The sequence below is a fragment of the Cherax quadricarinatus genome, chromosome 9 (assembly GCF_038502225.1).
Source record: "Cherax quadricarinatus isolate ZL_2023a chromosome 9, ASM3850222v1, whole genome shotgun sequence".
NCBI lineage: Eukaryota > Metazoa > Arthropoda > Malacostraca > Decapoda > Parastacidae > Cherax > Cherax quadricarinatus.
The window spans coordinates 55611598-55631057 of NC_091300.1; the positions used below are offsets into that span (position 1 = coordinate 55611598).

General features: G+C 37.2%; 1 protein-coding gene across 1 annotated transcript in view; it reads right to left on the bottom strand.

Annotated features, from left to right (window-relative positions):
* Positions 1-553: 553 nt before the first annotated feature.
* The window catches only part of LOC128685992 (UDP-glycosyltransferase UGT5-like), a 265203-nt gene continuing 246296 nt past the window's right edge, over positions 554-19460 (bottom strand). Inside the window, 1 exon segment of the mRNA XM_070083438.1 lies at positions 554-3276. Within this exon segment, the coding sequence (XP_069939539.1) occupies positions 3144-3276 (133 nt within the window). The 3' untranslated portion in view covers positions 554-3143.

Sequence of the window (19460 nt, forward strand, 5' to 3'; positions counted from 1 at the left end):
GACGATGTAATCAGTCCATCACCCTTAAAGAATAAAGTTGTCTAACTGTTGCATATGTGTCTTACCTAACAACCTGTCGGTATTGTATACCATTTTGATGTTCATCTTGTCAGACACTGCAACACGTGGCATCTTGGTACAGAAAACACCTTGGACAAATTTTCCAAGTGAGAAGTGTTGGATCTGAGAGGGACATGACCTCTCAGTGGCCTCTCACTACTACTACTACTACTACTACTACTACTACTACCCTGCACCTCTCCTTCCGACAGTATTTAAGTCTCCGCACTGTCGCTTGATCTTCAGATAGTTCCTGACTATGGAACTGAACTTCTCCAGGCCGAGGGACTGACAACCTCAAATTCTACGACTTTAAGGGTGATGGACTGATTACATCGTCTTCACATCTCTACTGTTCCTGCCTACTTTCTGTATTCGACTGAAGAAGCCTACTGTGTAGGCGAAACGTTTCGGAATAAAGTTGTCTAACTGTTGCATATGTGTCTTACCTAACAACCTGTCGGTATTGTATACCATTTTGATGTTCAGCATAATACCGGTTGTTAGCAGAGATTCATTGTTTTTTCATTGCCCCTGTTTACCCCATCCTTTTTACCTTCTTCTACATTCGATCTTATCTTCTCTTCAGTTGCCCCCTTTATTTATTCACGTAGCATCTAACTTTTTCTTTCCCCGTTGGGAGGTTCCGACAGTTCATGTATGTTCTTAACAAACCATACCACGGGTAGGGTTAAAACCCACTATGAAAGTCTCAAAACTCCAGACCGACGCATTAGTCACTGGGTTATCTAGCTCCAATAAGATTTATCCAACTAGGTACATTTCTACACCATAAGAAGGTTAGCATAGGAACCACTGTGACCACAAATGCAAGTTTTTGCAGACGAATCTCCCGCTAGCGTGGCCGTCTGGAGTTTTGAGACTCTTATCGCGGGTTCTAACCCCACACGTGGTATGGTTTGTTTGCAATCGTGTCATTACGATTTCATGAGTCGTGCATATTCTTCCCCACTGCCATGCGCGAAAGCCCAAATACCTTCAGTTGCTACTCGCTCTCTTTTCTTAATCACTTCCGGTCTCATTCTCATGCCGTTGCAGTGTTCACTGGTTCTAAATCTTCTGATGGTGTGGGGTTTGGGACAGTGTTTCCGGACAGCGCAGTGCGAGGGCATTTATTAGACTCGGCTTGTATTTTCACTGCTGAATTGTATACAATTCTCGTAACAATGATCCATATTACATTTATACCATTTGTGTTAGGCTCCGACTCCCTTAGTGCTTTGCAGACTATAAAAAAATTGATTCACCTAATCCCTTGGTCCTTCATATACAACTTTGGTTACGCCGCATCACTAGCAAAAACAAAGGTGTTGTTTTGTGTTGGGTCCCCGGTCATGTTGACGTACAGGGCAATAAACTGGCGGACACTGCTGCCAGGTCAGCAGTACATTACCTACCAGTTTCATATAGAGTTGTTCCATTCACAGACTAATTTACTGAAATTTCTGACCATCTTCGCAAGCGTTGGCAACAACGTTGATTTGGTAATATACATAACAAATTACACTGTATCGAACCAAGTTTAGGTTTCTGGTCATTTTATTATCATCGATGCCAAGGTTGGGAGACTACGCTCTCCCATCTTCGCATCAGGCACACTCATTTATCTCATGGAGAGGCGCTCGGTCCCACTCGGTTAGAACTGTCAGGTTCCAGTTTCGGTTCGCCATATTCTGTGGGACTGTCCAGTCTATCAACAGCACACAATTTACCTCCATCGTCGTCACTGCTCTAACGCTCTAACTTTATCTTCCCTCCTTACTGACGGACTCACCTTTGACTCAGACTCTCTCGTTGAATTTTTTGACAGCAACTGATTTGCTACTCGAACTTTGATGATCCTTCCTCTAGCACTCCTCACAGCCCTTTCTAACTCTCCCTCTGTTGTCCACTCCACCCTTGCTACTTTATATTTCTGCACTATCCCCTGCCCCGCTGCACCGTATGACCCTAGTAGGTTTAGCAATCCTTTTTGATAATAACAATAATAATATTAATAATAATAATAATAATAATAATAATAATAATAATAATAATAATAATAATAATAATAATAATAATAATGACTCAAGAAATCGTAATGACACGATTGCTTGAGTCATGTTGACGGCAGTGAAGGGACTTGAGCTAGAGTTCGTCACGGCCACACTAGCTGGAGATTCGTCTGTAAAAACTTGCATTTGTGGTCACAGAGGTGCCTGTGCTGACCTTCCTATGGTGTAGAAATATACCTAGTTGGATGAATCTTATTGTGGCTAGCTGGTCTAGTGGCTAACGCGACGGGCTGGAGTTTTGAGACTCTATGACCGACCGTTTAATAATAATAATAATAATAATAATAATAATAATAATAATAATAATAATAATAATAATAATGTTGCGTCTGGTTAGAAATGTACACAGATGTTTGTGGATCAAACGGAGAGAATAGCCCTAATTTCATGGACGAAGTGAATTTCACTGGAATCGATGTTTCGTTTGGAAAATACTAAGCATTATTATTCTAATCACTGGGAGCACTAAACGGATAGTGGGTAATAATGGCCAGTGGAAATAATCATCAGTCACTCCATCAATCATACCTTAGGGTGTCTTAGAAGCAAACACAACCAAAATATTGCTGGAAAAGGGTAGAAATTTCTCGAGAATTATAAAATTAAAATTAAGTTGGATGGATATCCTGCATAAACAGCGTTGTAGAAAAAGCAGTTGATTTTGCTATTTTTTCTTTTATATAAATAATATTTCATTAGGCCAAAAAAATAAAAATAAGCTAAACCTATTTTTAACTATTTGTTGAATGTAATTAACTGATACATCCTCAGGGAAATGTAACAGAATAAAGTAATATGGAGGAGCAGTACAGTCGGCCTTTCACTGACGAAGGCTTTTTCAACAGTGAATACTTTCTGTTTACAAACAGTCCAAATTAGAACTGTCACTTAAGAAGACATGTTGAGACGTAACGTAACCAGATTCTAGGAACAACTGGCACAAAGGTGTCTCCTAGTCGTTTTAATTAAGTGACAGTTCTAATAAATTAGATGATTCCTGGTCAGTGATTATTCCTGCTTGTGCTTGATGGTGGAGCAGACTCGAGAGAAGACTGTCAGAATTACCCACCAGAAGAACCAGGTAATAAGAGCCATTACTACTGTCAATAACAACCACACGTCTACGTTGTACACTTCGTACCTGTAACATACAATATTAAATAAAGCTATACGATTAATGTTTGCTATGTTTAGCATATTTAAATTTCTGCCATACGACGGGATATCTTTGATCCTGAAATATTTATGATTTGGTGTTACAAACTTTTGAAAATCAATTTATCTCGGGATTTCTGCTTATCGTACCTGAACAATTTAGTATTTATGTATTATTTATGACAAATACATTTATTCTTTTTATTTATTAGTGAGCAGTTATATTATATTTATTTACAAAGAAACACAAAATTAAAATTCATTGCATGCGAAATTCGTCGTAATAGTTCAGAGAACCGACAAGTTGATAAATTAGAAACCTGTACAACCTTTGATTATCTTTACTGTGGAAACGTTTTTACACACAATGGCTTTATCAGTCCAATACAATGAAGAATGGTGAAGAGCAGAAGGAATTTGAGGTAGTCAGTCCCTTCGCTGGGAATCGTTGTAATCAGTCCATCAATAATAATAAGAATACAGCATATGCACAAAGAAGGGACTTTTATAATGCAGAGAGTATATAAGCCCTTTCTTTGTCTGCTGTAATCAGTCCATCAAGATGGATGGACTGATTACATCGACGACAGGCCGGGAGGGACTGATTATTGAAACTCCTTCTGATCTTCACAATTCTTTTTTGTATTGGACTGAAGAAACTACTAAGTGGAGAAACGTTTTCACACTAAAGATAGCCAAGTGTTGCACATGTGTCTAATTTATCATCTTAATTTTGTTTTAGTGATCAGCAAAGTCAAACTTTAGGAAAAATAACTTGAAATATTCCAAGCTAAAAATCACTCATAGAATAGTGAATTATTTATGATACAACGAGAACACCTGTTGTTACGTGTCTCTGTCTGATATACACAGTACGTGAACTTGCTGTTACGTGTCTCTGTCTGATATACACAGTACGTGCACTTGCTGTTACGTGTCTCTGTCTGATATACACAGTACGTGCACTTGCTGTTACGTGTCTCTGTATGATATACACAGTACGTGAACTTGCTGTTACGTGTCTCTGTCTGATATACACAGTACGTGAACTTGCTGTTACGTGTCTCTGTATGATATACACAGTACGTGCACTTGCTGTTACGTGTCTCTGTCTGATATACACAGTACGTGCACTTGCTGTTACGTGTCTCTGTGTGATATACACAGTACGTGAACTTGCTGTTACGTGTCTCTGTCTGATATACACAGTACGTGCACTTGCTGTTACGTGTCTCTGTCTGATATACACAGTACGTGAACTTGCTGTTACGTGTCTCTGTCTGATATACACAGTACGTGCACTTGCTGTTACGTGTCTCTGTATGATATACACAGTACGTGAACTTGCTGTTACGTGTCTCTGTCTGATATACACAGTACGTGCACTTGCTGTTACGTGTCTCTGTCTGATATACACAGTACGTGCACTTGCTGTTACGTGTCTCTGTGTGATATACACAGTACGTGAACTTGCTGTTACGTGTCTCTGTGTGATATACACAGTACGTGAACTTGCTGTTACGTGTCTCTGTGTGATATACACAGTACATGAACTTGCTGTTACGTGTCTCTGTGTGATATACACAGTACATGAACTTGCTGTTACGTGTCTCTGTGTGATATACACAGTACGTGAACTTGCTGTTACGTGTCTCTGTGTGATATACACTGTACGTACACTTGCTGTTACGTGTCTCTGCATGATGTACACAGTACGTGCACTTGGAGCCACCCACCTGTATTGAATATGATTCCTTATGTATTATATTTGTCACCAGCCTGAGATACACATGTAACTTGTCTGAAAGTTCAGTTATTGATTAAACTAAGAACAGTTTTCAGTAATTATATAGCTAACTGACGCAAAAGAGTTGACATAAATGAAAAAGATAAATATTTCCGAGGTATGAAGAAGACATTTACATCAGAGAAATGTCACAGATTTAATAGGGAATGCTTACATTATCCTCCACATATTAAAATAACTCAAGGTACAGCAACCCTGGACGATAAATTAGACACATGTGCAACTCTTGGGTATCTTTATTGAGGAAACGTTTCGCCACACAGTGGCTTCATCAGTCCATACATAGGAGAAACTTGAAGAACAGGAGGAGAATGAGGTAATCAGTCCCTCAACCTTGAGTCGATGTGTTCAGTCCATCAATCTTCAGTCCATCAATCTACTCAAGATTGATGGACTGAACACATCGACTCAAGATTGAGGGACTGATTACCTCATTCTCCTCCTGTTCTTCAAGTTTCTCCTATGTATGGACTGATGAAGCCACTGTGTGGCGAAACGTTTCCTCAATAAAGATACCCAAGAGTTGCACATGTGTCTAATTTATCAACATGTCGGTTCTCTGAACCATTCATCTACAAACCCTGGACGAACCATAAAGAAACTAACCTGCGTAAAAATTTACCCAGATAGAGTATCAATAACCAGGTTATTTTAACATTAACATAAGCAAAGCAGTATTTAACTGGGGCATGGAAACATTAGCCAAGATTAATTACCGTGAATTTAGTCAGTAAATAATAACAATAAACATTATGTGGTAACGCTGAGACTGTGATTGTAAATATGTGATACTGAATAAGTCACAATAACACTAATCTGGGAAAAATGAAACAAACTAGAGGACTGTGTCACTAGGTTTGGAAACAATAACCTAGAAATGCTAGTATAATAAAAAGTGGGCTAGTACAACTACATACAGCATAGTAAACTAGTGAGTAACTATAGCATAGTAACATGGCCTTGGACAGATTCACATAAATGTTAACTCTTCTTCTGGGCATCACAGTTACTATGGTCACGTAACACTAAAGAAGTAGTAAATAAACCAGAAAATTAAAATGGTAATTCTTACAAAAAAAAGCAAAAAAAAAAAAAAAAAAAAAAACTTAATTAGGAAATAGTAACACTAAGATATGGTTACATTAATCACGGCACTCTTACATTATCTTGGACACATTACAACTCGCCTCCAGCTTTTTTAAAATATGCCACGTAATGTAACGTAATTTTCACAAATATTTAACAATGAACGTTTTACGATTAGGATTTTTATGATATACGTCTAATTTTTTTTGAAATTGTAGGGAGTAAGGGTAGGTATTTTATAAAAATATCCACGGCTTACCAACTTTATTTGGAGGATGAAAATAAGGTATGTGTTTGCTAACTTTAATAAAGCTGTTTTTCTAACAGTGATTCATGTGCCTAGCTTCTAACAATAAATGAATGAAATCGGACGATAACTACAGAAAACCAAAATGGCTTAGTCAATGTCTCCTTTACGCTTGTGGAAAATACTGTATATATTTTCCAGAAATTCAGTATTTATATATATATATAGATGGTCATACTGTTTTTAATAACATTTATGTCATAGAAAATGGGAAACTGAGCCTGGGGAGAAGGGACAGTCGCCATTGTTAATTTGAATTGGATACAACGTTAGTGTAATGTGAAGGAAATTTTCGTGCTCTAGAGGTTAAAATTGGGCTGACATCTCTCAAATAGGAGGCAAAATTGTTGGATGTGCATTCCTGCATAACTTGAGATATCAGGCGACAGGACAGGACAACTCCAGGAACCTAAGATAAGTCTGTTATGTTATAACTCTGGCCAGTTATGTTCATGTATAGACAGAGATTTTCTGAGTATGATACACCTTGATTCACAGTTAAATTGGTGAGTGATTTTTAAGAAATTCTCCTTCTGTTATGTATATGTGTATCTATAGTCATTTATTATTTTTAATATACAGTCCACAAATTTATATATTTACCAGCATTCCTGGTGATGTATATTTCATTTATGACTAATAGATCCAGAGCAAGTTGTGGATATGACAGTGGTAGGTATCGAAGGGGGACATTTTTTGCGACCTAGGTGTCCCAAATTCCTACTTGTCTAAATGATAAATAATAATTATCTGTGTTCATTTACTGTTATGCATATAATGATACATTCAGCTAAATGCAATTTTTCCACAATTAATTTGCCCATTGGTCCTTCGAACCGGATGTAATTAGTGAAGTCATTAATTAGTTAATTACTTAATAATTATATATGAAATGACAGGAGGTGGATGTTAAGTTCACAAATTTACTTAATGTGTAGTGGATTATAATTATTACAATATTAATTTGATAAGACAATTCTGGCCAAGATTTATATCAGTGTATGTGTAATTGATATGTGTAATTGTAATTGATATGTGTATAATATTAATTTTGCTATCCCAAATTCTGGCAAGGATTATATTAATTTGTGTAATATTAATTTTGATAAGCCAAGTTTGGCTAAAGGTTTGTATTAGTGCACATTAAAATTTATATAATTTTCTTACATGTAATTGCTAAGCTCTAGTAGCTAGGATTTATTCAAAGGTAAGTTGTACTATTTACCTTTATAAAGTGCATAATTTAGTACGTAATCAGTGTTATTAAGTTGAATTTAATACATTGCATCATGGCTGAAAATGAGGAAATTAATATAGAAGACAAACATATGGAATACAGAGCAAAGAAAGCGTCATTGCAAGCTAGAAAAGGTCATGTAACCAAGGCATATAATATATGTTTGGAATTAATGAATCAAGAAACTGTGAATACTGATGATTTAAAATTGTATTTAGATGCTTTAGGTAATAGATATGATTCATACAAATTATATTACAACAAATATGAAGGAGATTTGTTAGTAAACTGTGTAGATGAGATTGAAGTAGATCTTATGATTAATCTGTATTATGAATTAGAGGAAAAGATTCTTTCTTGTAAAAGTCAGGCCTTGAATAAATTAAAATGTGTAAACCAGGTAGTTAATCAGTCTGCTCCAACAAATAATATGTCTTTGCCAAAACTCCCAGAACTTTGTTTACCTGCATTTAATCCTGGTGAAAATTGGGAGGAATTCTGGTCAATTTTTAAAGCAGCTGTGCATGACATGAGTGACCTAGTCTGTGTAACTAAATTATTTTACCTCAAAGGACAGGTAAGAGGAGATGCTCATATACTGATACAAGCCTTTCCCAATGTAGATGACTCTTACAAGGAAGCAGTTGACTTGTTGAAGGTCATTTATGGTAATATAGAACAAAGTAGGTTGGATCTAGTAAATATCATTCTTAATTTAAAATCTCCAGATCACACTTACAAAGGTTTACAACAGTTTAGAGTTAAAATGGAGAGCACTCTCAAAACTTTAAGTAATAAATATAATCTGAAGGAATCAGACTGGTTATTGAGTGCCATTGTACAGAATAAATTAAGCTGTAAAACACTTCAATGGCTCTCGAATAAGTATCACAAGGATTATTTTGGTCTGGAGGAAATAAGACTAGGTCTACAAGAATTAATTGTTCAGTTGCAGACCAGCCAACCAACTCATTTTAAAGATGCAACACATATTAACTCTGAGGTATCTGTCAAGTTTCACAAAGGGAAAAATTATCCAATGGTAATAATCAAATTTCATTTCCTAAAAAGAGTTGCATAGATGCTTATCAATTAGCAGGAATCAGAAATAATGATTCTCCACAAGGTAAGAAGAATAAGTACCCTCCTAAGAGTAGCCCAGTTAATAAGAAACCAGTAAAAGAAAAGAGAGATTGTCTTTTCTGCAAGGGTACTCATTTTTCTAAGAATTGCAGTGCATACAATTCATGGAATGATAAGGTTGAAAGATTGGAGGAACTTGACAGATGTATCAGGTGTTTAGGTAATCACAATGTAAAGGATTGTTATGCCAAATTAAACAACTGTTATCAATGTCACAAAGGAAGACACCATATAGTCATGTGTAAGGGTCTATATGATAATGTTGATAATGATAATGTTGACAATCCTGACACAACAGAGGCTAATGTAAAAATTGCTGCTAATGTTAATAATGATGGTTTTGCTGAAGTAGCCTTACCTGTGTTACAGGTAAAAATTGATGATAAAAGGCATAAATCAAAAAATGTAAATGCATTATTGGACCAGGGATCCCAGCGTACTTTCATAAAACGTAAATGTCTTGATGGTATGAAAGTACAGATGGGAGATCCCACAACTTTAAAATTATCTGGTTTTCTCTCAGATAAAAGGGCTCAATTGTATGACACTGTTTATGTAACTGTCAGGTTGGGCAATGAGAAAAAAACGTGTTAATGCAGTAATTGTAGATAGACTTCCAGAGAAAATATCTACAGTAGGGCTTAGTAAAGCTACAGAAAGACTTTCACATAATGTAAATTTGGCACCTTCTGGGGTAAGTGATGATTCTGTAGGCCCAATAAATATTTTGATAGGTAGTGACTATTATGCCTCCTTTGTAAAGGGTATGGTAAAGAAATGTGGTGTCACCCTTTTGAAGACTGCAGGAGGCCATGTAATGTATGGCAGGATTCCTCGTAATAATAATTCATGACTAGAGGAAACTACAAATACCATAACTGTGTGTCTTACTCATGAAATCGTACCCCAGTATAATTCTTCCATAGAGGATGGTGTTGAGCCAGTGCATAAATTGTGGGAATTAGACAGCATTGGAATAAATGTAAATGAAGAAAGTCCAGACGATTCTTTTACTCTGGAACAATACCTGAGAGATGTAAAATTTGAATCTGGACAATACTGGGTACGACTTCGGTGGAGACTGAATCATCCAGAATTGCCCACTAATTACAGAATGGCATGTGGAAAGTTAAAGGCTCAGCTCCGCGAACTGAGTAAGACACCAGAATTGTTAACTGCCTATAATGAAATAATTGCTGAACAATTAATTAATAATTTATAGAAGAGGTACCTCCTGAGCAAGCCAAAATTTATGATCACTATTTGCCCAATCACACAGTGAAGAAGGATTCTAAGACCACTCCTTTGAGGATTGTGTATAATTGTAGTGCCAGGAGTAACAAAAATGTACCTAGTTTAAATGACTGTTTGATGACAGGTCCGTCGTTGACGGAAAAATTAGGAGATATCTTATTAAATTTCAGAGAGAAGAATTATGCCTTTACGGCTGACATAAGTAAAGCTTTAATAAGAGTGGGTTTACAAGAGGCTGACCGGGATTGTACCCGCTTCTTATGGCCTGAGAATCCTAGTGACCCACTTAGCCCTCTGAAAACCTTTCGCTTTAGGAGCGTATTATTTGGTGCTACATCCAGTCCATTCCTACTTCAAGCGACGATAAATGCACACCTTAAACGTTTGGAAAGTCCACTGGGTAAAGTAATGAGCAAACAATTTTATGTGAACAATTTCCTGGGTGTGACGTCAACTGAAGATGAACTGTTAATGACATATGGGGAGGCTAATAAAATAATGCAAAGTGCAAATATGCCTCTGAGGGAATGGAATAGTAATTCGTCCAAATTAAAGGACAAAATAAGTAAAGATTTCCCTGGAGATGAAGTACCAAAATGTAGTAATGTATTGGGTTTAACTTGGGATACTGAGAGAGATTTGTTAATGTTAAAACCTAATAATTACAGTATGCCCAATAAATTAACTAAGAGAGTCTTGCTTGCTGAAGTTTCCAAATGTTTTGATCCACTAGGTTTAGTGTCACCTTTTACTATAAGAGGGAAATTATTAATTCAGGAAGCAGGGAAACTTAAATGTGCTTGGGATGAAATTCTACCTGAGGAATTCATTAACAGGTGGGATGAATTAATTGGTGATTATGAGAAAATTCCAATGTTGGAGTTCCCACGCCAGGTGGCCAATCCAGATGGGAAAAATGTACTCCACATTTTTTGTGATGCTTCAAAATTGGCATATGGATCAGTTGCTTACCTTCAATGTAATAGTGTTATCTCACTTGTTATGTCTAAGGCTAAAGTGTCTCCAATTAAATCACGTACCTTACCTCAGCCATTTATGTAGGTGTCAAATTAGCTAATTATATAAGAAATAAGTTGCAGGAGATAAATACTAGCGACACTGTAATTTGGTCTGATAATGAGGTATCCTTACAATGGATTCGTAATGGAAACATTAAAATTGTGTACGTACAAAACAGTCACTGAAATTAATCAGATGCAAGAGAAGTATAATAGTTTGGGTCAGCATATGTTAACATTTAATCATATGCCTGGTGAGGAGAATCCAGCTGATTTCTTGTCTCGAGGTTTACTTTATGATAAATTTGTAAATGCTGTATCATGGTTTAAAGGACCGAGCTGGTTGGTAAATAAAGCTAATTGGCCTGTACAAAAGGCATATATTGCTCCTGTTGAAATTACTGTGACCACCGCTCCAATAGTTTGTCCTCCCTTAACCATTGATATAAATAGGTATTCTTCTTGACCCAAACTAATCAATGTAACTAAGTTGGTGTTTAAATTTCTAAACAAGATGAATATATCATATAAGTTTTCCCATCTTCTTGAATATTGGATAAAGAGGGTACAGGAGGAAATCTATGGAAATGAGATTAAATTGATGATGGAAAGAAAAATTGTGAAAGGTTCTATAATAGAGAAATTGGGGCTGTATTTAGAGAACAATGTAATTAGGTGCAGAGGTAGGTTACAAAATGCTGAATTGGGTGATTATGCTAAACACCCTATCTTACTGCCCAAAACTCATCATCTAACAAATTTAATTGTTCTATATGCCCATAAAAATGTAATGAATGGTGGGGTACAAGATACATTAAATTGTATTAGGGAAACTTTCTGGATTCCACAAGGACGGCAGATTGTAGAAAGGGTGATTAAATCTTGTGTAATATGTCACCGTGTGAATGCCAGATCCTATATGTACCCAGGTCCTCCACCATTGCCAAATGAGCAATTTGAGTCGTTTAGCAACGACCTCCGCCTTGCCGCAGTGTGGAAAATACTGTATATGTTTTCCAGAAATTCAGTATTTATATATATATAGATGGCCATACTGTATTTAATAACATTTATATCATAGAAAATGGGAAACTGAGCCTGGGGAGAAGGGACAGTCGCCATTGTTAATTTGAATTGGATACAACGTTAGTGTAATGGGAAGGAAATTTTCGTGCTCTAGAGGTTAAAATTGGGCTGACACCTCTCAAATAGGAGGCGAAATTGTTGGATGTGCATTCCTGCATAACTTGAGATATCAGGCGACAGGACAGGACAACTCCAGGAACCTCAGATAAGTCTGTTATGTTATAACTCTGGCCAGTTGTTATTTTCATGTATAGACAGAGATTTTCTGAGTATGATACACCTTGATTCACAGTTAAATTGGTGAGTGATTTTTAACATATTCTCCTTCTGTTATGTATATGTGTATCTATAATCATTTATTATATTTAATGTACAGTCCACAAATTTATATATTTACCAGCATTCCTGGTGATGTATATTTCATTTATGATTAATAGGTCCAGAGCAACTTGTGGATATGACAGTGGTAGGTATCGAAGGGGGACATTTTTGGCGACCTAGGTGTGGAGAAATTTTCTCCAGGAGGGGGGTATCAGCCCCCTTCAGCCCTTCAGCCCCCTTCAGCCCTTCAGCCCCCTTCAGCCCTCTCAGCCCTGAGGGGCCACTAGAAGGGGCGAGCGTCTTGTTTACTGCTAGAGTGAGTAATTGATCACAGATGCTATGCGTGGTCAAATGACCTCTGCTCCTTGCAGAGGTGTTGCAAAGTGTATTTTTATAAGAGACAGTACATCTCTTACTTAGCAGGACAATTAAGGAAAATCCTGCTCCCACTTTATTACCATAGTAAAGATAGTGTACATTGTTGTTTATGATTAAGACAGCAAGAAACAAACATTCTGCTTTGCTTCATCGAGGAGGTGACAAGGATGCAAGGTACTAGGTCAGCGTTTTTTTTTGTGCTGGGGCCAGTGACGGGATGGAGCCCTGTAGCGTCGGGCAGACTAACTTTGACTCTACTACGAGACACTGACGCCAGGATAACCAGCAAAGGACACTGATCTGTGCGTTAGTGTGAATAAAGTGTCTCACACAACACAATAAACACTTAAGAGAAGTGTGATCAGCTTCTCTTGTGATACATTGTGAACAATAAAGACAAATCTTGTTGAACATAGTGTACCAGTGTGCGTTTCCTAGACAATGGAAGACGTGGACATCCAAGGACACTTCAGCTTCTATCAAGTCACCGATATCTGTCGAAGGTGTTGAGAACACCATAGCTCACGTTACAAAGAGCAAGGTATGTTACGAATTTCTTGTAGATCGGGGGATTGCGCAATTCTTGAGTCACAAGGAGTTTGTAATGAACCTATAATCGGCAGTAAGGTGTGGACTTTTGAGTCCAAACAAGTAAGTATTCGTCAGCCATCATCGAATGAAATATGCTGACATAACACCCCTAGGGGTAATTTATACTTACAAATTGTATCTCTTGACAGCCCACTGTCGTGATGGTTTCGACAGCATCTAGACCTCGTCTGCAGGGACGGCTGTGTAGACGATTTGCTGTCATTTATCAGCTAAGTGTTCATTATATAATTATATCTTAGCTGGTAAGGCCAAATTCTCAACAGAGCTTTGGTCGTGCTCGAACTGGATAAAGACCACACTGTGGTCCAAATATGTTGTTCTACAGTGCACAAATAACCTATGAGCCAAGGTCCTTCGAAAAAAGCTGAAATTTATATATGTGTAAGTAATATTCACGTGTGATTACAGTTATACAGTGACATTTATAGTGTATAGTGAATGAAGTGTATAACATCGTTATTTACGATTAATCATCATGGGCAGGCTGACACAGCAAACTCGAGCCGTAAACATCAGCCACATGTACGGTGTACCCTTCATGGTCATTAACCCTGAGGTTAAGCTTAGTGGGTCAGTAGTGTCTGACTCGATTATTGCTGACTTAAGCATAACAAAAACTCAGCTGTCTATAGCAGTACAGTGTTTTATAAACACTCTAAGTGTGGTGCTAGAATTTTCAGTATACCATTAAAATGGCTTGTTTGAAAACTCAGTTTCAGTCTTTACAGACTAAGATTACACAATTAGAAAATCTAATTTCAGTCTGTCTAGGATTAACTCAAGATACAAACATAGATTTTGATGATCTTGAGGTCAAGTTTGGATTATTTACACAACGTCTGGAAATAATTAATTCAGACTATACACATTATGAAAATAAATTTCTTGAATCAGATCCATCTGAAGATGAAATTAAAAATGTTTTGGATACTTTTAGTGATCAACAATTAAGGTGGACAGGAGTACAGGCTATCTGCCGTAAAACTCTGTCACAGAGACCTACTATTACTAGTGGTCAAACACCTGTTACACCTGTAACAACAACAAGTGTCCCATTACCAAGCTTACCTACATTGTCATTACCTATTTTCCAAGGTCATAATTATGAAGAATTCATTAGTGGTTTTCAATCCATAGTAAATTCATGAACTGACATAGATGAGATTGCTAAGTTCAATTACCTTAAATGTCTTGTGAAGGGAGAACCCTATGAACTGATTAAGTCATTTCCGGTGGTTAAAGGTAATTATCAAATAGCCTTACGTGTCTTAGCAGACAATTACTTCGATGATGACAAGGCTAGAGTTAGACATGCAGTCTTAATATCAAGCTTGAAGCCACCCAAACATTGTTTTTCAGACTTACAAGCATTTAGAATCACATTAGACAATAGTCTCAGATCTCTAGGTGCTAAATATGACCTAAGACAATGTGATTGGTTTATCAGTGGTATTGTACAAGATAAGTTGTCACCACAAACTATTGAACGATTAAATATTATGTTCAATAAACGCTATTTCACTTGTGAGGAAATTAGCAATGGTTTACAAACAATAGTTTCATGCATGCAAGCAACGAGACAAGATGAAAAATCCACAAATCCATTGGATAATAAACCTTCAACTCAGTATAAAAAGAGTATAACTACTCCCACTAAACCACATAATGGGAAATCCCATATAGGCATTTATCAAGCTGTGAATACAACAGACAGTAAACAGACTGTCATACATAAACGTACTCCAAAATGTGTACTTTGTGATGGAACACATTGGGCACAGTATTGTAGTCAATACACATCAATGGAGGCACGTAAACAACGTATTCATCAGCTGAAAAGATGCATCAAGTGTTTAGGTGAACACAAGGGAGGAAAATGCTCACTGAAGAAGTGTTTTAAATGCAAGGGTATGCATCATACAGCATTATGCCCAAATACTTTTGCTGAACAGCAGCAGACTTCCACAGATTCAGGAAGTCAACAAGCAACAGCATTAAATGTGAGAGATAAGTTTAAAGCAACTGCTCTCCCGATAGCTCGAGTTGAGTTATCTAATAAATTACACAAAACCAATGTGCTAACACTATTTGATCAAGGCTCACAAAGGTCCTTCATAAGATCAGTGTTGCAGAAACTGAATAAACAACCCTATGCCAAAATACAGTTAGATATAGCTGGTTTTTTCCACAATTCTGGTAAACAGACATATGACCTAGCCAGAATCACTGTTGGTCTAGGAAACAGGAAAAAGACAGTAGAAGCTGTGGTAGTAGATGATTTGCCTAAGTCTGTGCAGATCCAGGGATTAAAAGAAACAGTTGCAGCACTGAAAGCAGCTAAGGTCAAGTTAGCCTGTCCTGACATACAGACGGACACAATTAGTCCAATTGATTTAATCATTGGAAGTGATTATTATCACTGTTTTGTGCAAAATATAGTAAGTAAACATGATGTTCACTTGCTGAAAACAGCAGGAGGCCACATGATATGTGGTCCCATTCCCTCTCAAAGTGGGAAAGAAGCTGATATTGATTCAGTGGAAAATGTACTAGTTACGAGAATAACCGCTGATCATGTACCACAGCAAAAATTATCATTACTGGAAGAAATGAATGAACCAGTTGATAAGTTGTGGGATTTAGATGCGATAGGTATTGATGTAAATAAACCAAGCCCACAAGAGTCTCAGACTTATAACCAATATTTGGACACTGTCAAATATAAAGATGGACAGTATTGGGTTAGGTTACCATGGAAATTAAATCCACCACATCTGCCTAGCAATTATCGCATGGCTTTCGGACAGATGAAAGCACAAATACATGAGCTCAGGAAGAATCCAGAGCTACTGACTGTCTATGATAATATCATACAAGAACAGTTGGACAATAAATTCATTGAGGAAATAGTCGAAGATAAGTTGAAGACAAACGCTCATTATCTCCCGCACCATGGAGTCAGAAAAGATTCTGAAACCACTCCACTACGTGTTGTATATAATTGCAGCGCACGTGCAAATAAAGATGTAGCAAGTCTTAATGACTGTCTGATGACCGGACCCTCACTAACTGAGAAGCTTGGAGACGTGCTTATGAAATTTCGCACAAACCCATATGCCTACACGGCTGATATTTCCAAGGCTTTCTTAAAGACCTGTGAAAACTTATCGTTTCAAATCAGTATTATTTGGTGCAACATCCTCTCCATTCTTACTAGAAGCTACTCTAAATACACATTTGATTAAATCTGAAAGTCCCTTCAAAGAAGTCTTAAAGAAAAGTTTCTATGTGGACAATCTTCAAGGTATTGTGAATAAAGAGGAGGATTTGAAATCCTTATACAGAGAAGCTAACAAGGAGATGAAAGAAGCAAATATGCCTCTAAGGATGTGGAATACAAATTCAAAGCAATTAAGGGAACTTATCAAAGAAGATTTCCCTGAAACTGAAATTCCTGATTGCAACAATATGCTGGGACTTAATTGGAACACACAGGAAGATACTCTGAGTCTCAAAAGGATAAACAATAAATCATGCAGTACACTCACTAAACGTAGTTTACTGTCAGAGGTATCACAATGTTTTGATCCTCTAGGACTCGTCTCACCAATTACCATAAAAGGTAAAATGCTTATGCAAGATGCATGGAAACTCAAAATTGGATGGGATGAGAACTTGCCTCTAGAAATGAGTCAAGCATGGGATGAAATATCCAAGGAGTTTAAACAACTTCATCAAATTAAATTTCCCAGACAAATAGGTCAAGAGGGAAACAATTACACATTACATGTGTTCTGTGATGCGTCAACCAGAGGTTATGGCGCTGTAGCTTACATGAGTAATGCTGAAGGAAGTACACTAATTACTTCAAAGGCCAAGGTAGCACCCTTGAAGGTCAGAACAGTACCACAATTGGAATTGACAGCACTCTATGTAGGTACAAAATTAGCTGTCTATCTCAACAAAGTACTTGATCATCTCACTATTGAAAAAACCGTGATCTGGAGTGATAATGAAGCAGTTCTCCAGTGGTTAAGAAATAATAAGAGTAAGCTGGTCTATGTACAGAACAGAGTAGCAGAAATAAAAGAGATGCAGAGAGATTATCTCTTTCTTCACGTCTCTACCCAAGAGAATCCAGCTGACATGTTGTCACGTGGTGTCCCACTTAAGAAATTTGTGTATAATAAATTATGGCTCCACGGACCGAACTGGCTCTCTAATGAAAATAAATGGCCTCAGCAAAAAGCTCACATTATGCCAGAAGAAACAGTCTGCTTGAACACAGCAGAAATAAGTTGTGTAAATGCTGCAGACACAACAGAAATAGTCATTGATGGATCTAAATATTCATCTTTGGGTAAACTCTTAAGAGTTACAGCTCTTGTCTTTAAATTCATTAAAGGAATAAAACCTGATTATGAATGTCTTGAACCCATTAAATACTGGGTGAAACTAACACAGAAAGATGTTTTCTCTACAGAATATAAATTTTTAGAAACACAAGATAAATCCCCAAAGAAACTTGTCATGATTAATTCTTTAGGACTTTATCTCGACTCAGAAAAGATTATAAGATGTCGAGGAAGAATTCATAATTCTTCACTACCTAAAGAAGCCATACATCCAATATTGATCCCCAAGAATCATTGGCTAACAAAACTGATTGTGCAAAACGCCCACAGTAACGTGTTACATGGTGGGGTAGCTGACACACTTTGTCATATACGACAATCCTACTGGATACCTCAAGGTCGACAAAGTGTGAAAAAAACAAATAAAGGACTGTAGTACTTGTCGTCACTACGATATGCGAGTATGTCAGTATCCAGGTCCACCTCCATATCCCTCTGAAAGAGTTTGTCATATCACTCCATTTGAGGTGACAGGTGTAGATTACACTGGACCAATAATTTTAACCAAAACAGTTGACAAAGTTCCCATCAAGGTGTACATCTGTTTGTTCACTTGTGCTACAACTAGAGCAGTACATCTAGAAGTAGCCACTGACATGTCTGCTGAAACTTTTATCAAATTATTCAGAAGGTTTGCAGCCAGAAGGGCATGTCCCAGACTGATGATTTCAGATAATGCAACGAACTTTGTTGCTGGTGCTGCTTATATAAGCAAGATCTTTGATCAACCAGAAGTACAACAGATGCTGAATCAACGCAGATGTCGTTGGAGATACATTCCTCCTAAATCTCCATGGCACGGCGGATTTTATGAAAGAATGATCGGCATTGTAAAACGTTGTTTAAGGAAGACTCTTCATCGTCAGAGAATAGACTTAGAAGAATTCCTTACAGTTGTGACTGAAATAGAAAATAGAGTCAACAACAGACCTCTAACTTATGTTACCGATGATCTGGACAATTTAGAAGTGTTAAGTCCATCTCATTTACTCCATGGCAGAAGGCTCGAACCTGTTCCTCCCATGAATGATAAAGAAATCATAGAGGATCCTACTTATTTCGAACCTGAGCAACTCAGACGTAAATTCAAACTCCTTAATAAAGTGATTGAACGTTGGGAGAAAATTTGGCGAGAAGACTATCTCACCTCATTGAGAGAACACTTCTATGGAGCTGGTGTTCCTGAAAATCATAAGTCCTTAAGACCTGGTGACATAGTGATTATCGACAATGATGGTCCGAGGTCCCAATGGCCACTTGGAAAAATTGTGACCATATATCCTGATGCAAATGGAATCATCAGGACAGTTGATGTTTTGAGCAAAGGTGTAGTGAATAAGCGGACAATAAACAAACTAGTGCCGTTAGAATTACACAGTGTTGAAAACAAAATTATGGATTCTCCAGAAACCACACAGACTAAAGCTGTTCAGAAAAGACAAGCAGCAGTGGTGGCGAGTGAGAAAATCAAATTAATGTTAAGTGATGAATAGTTCACCTGCAGC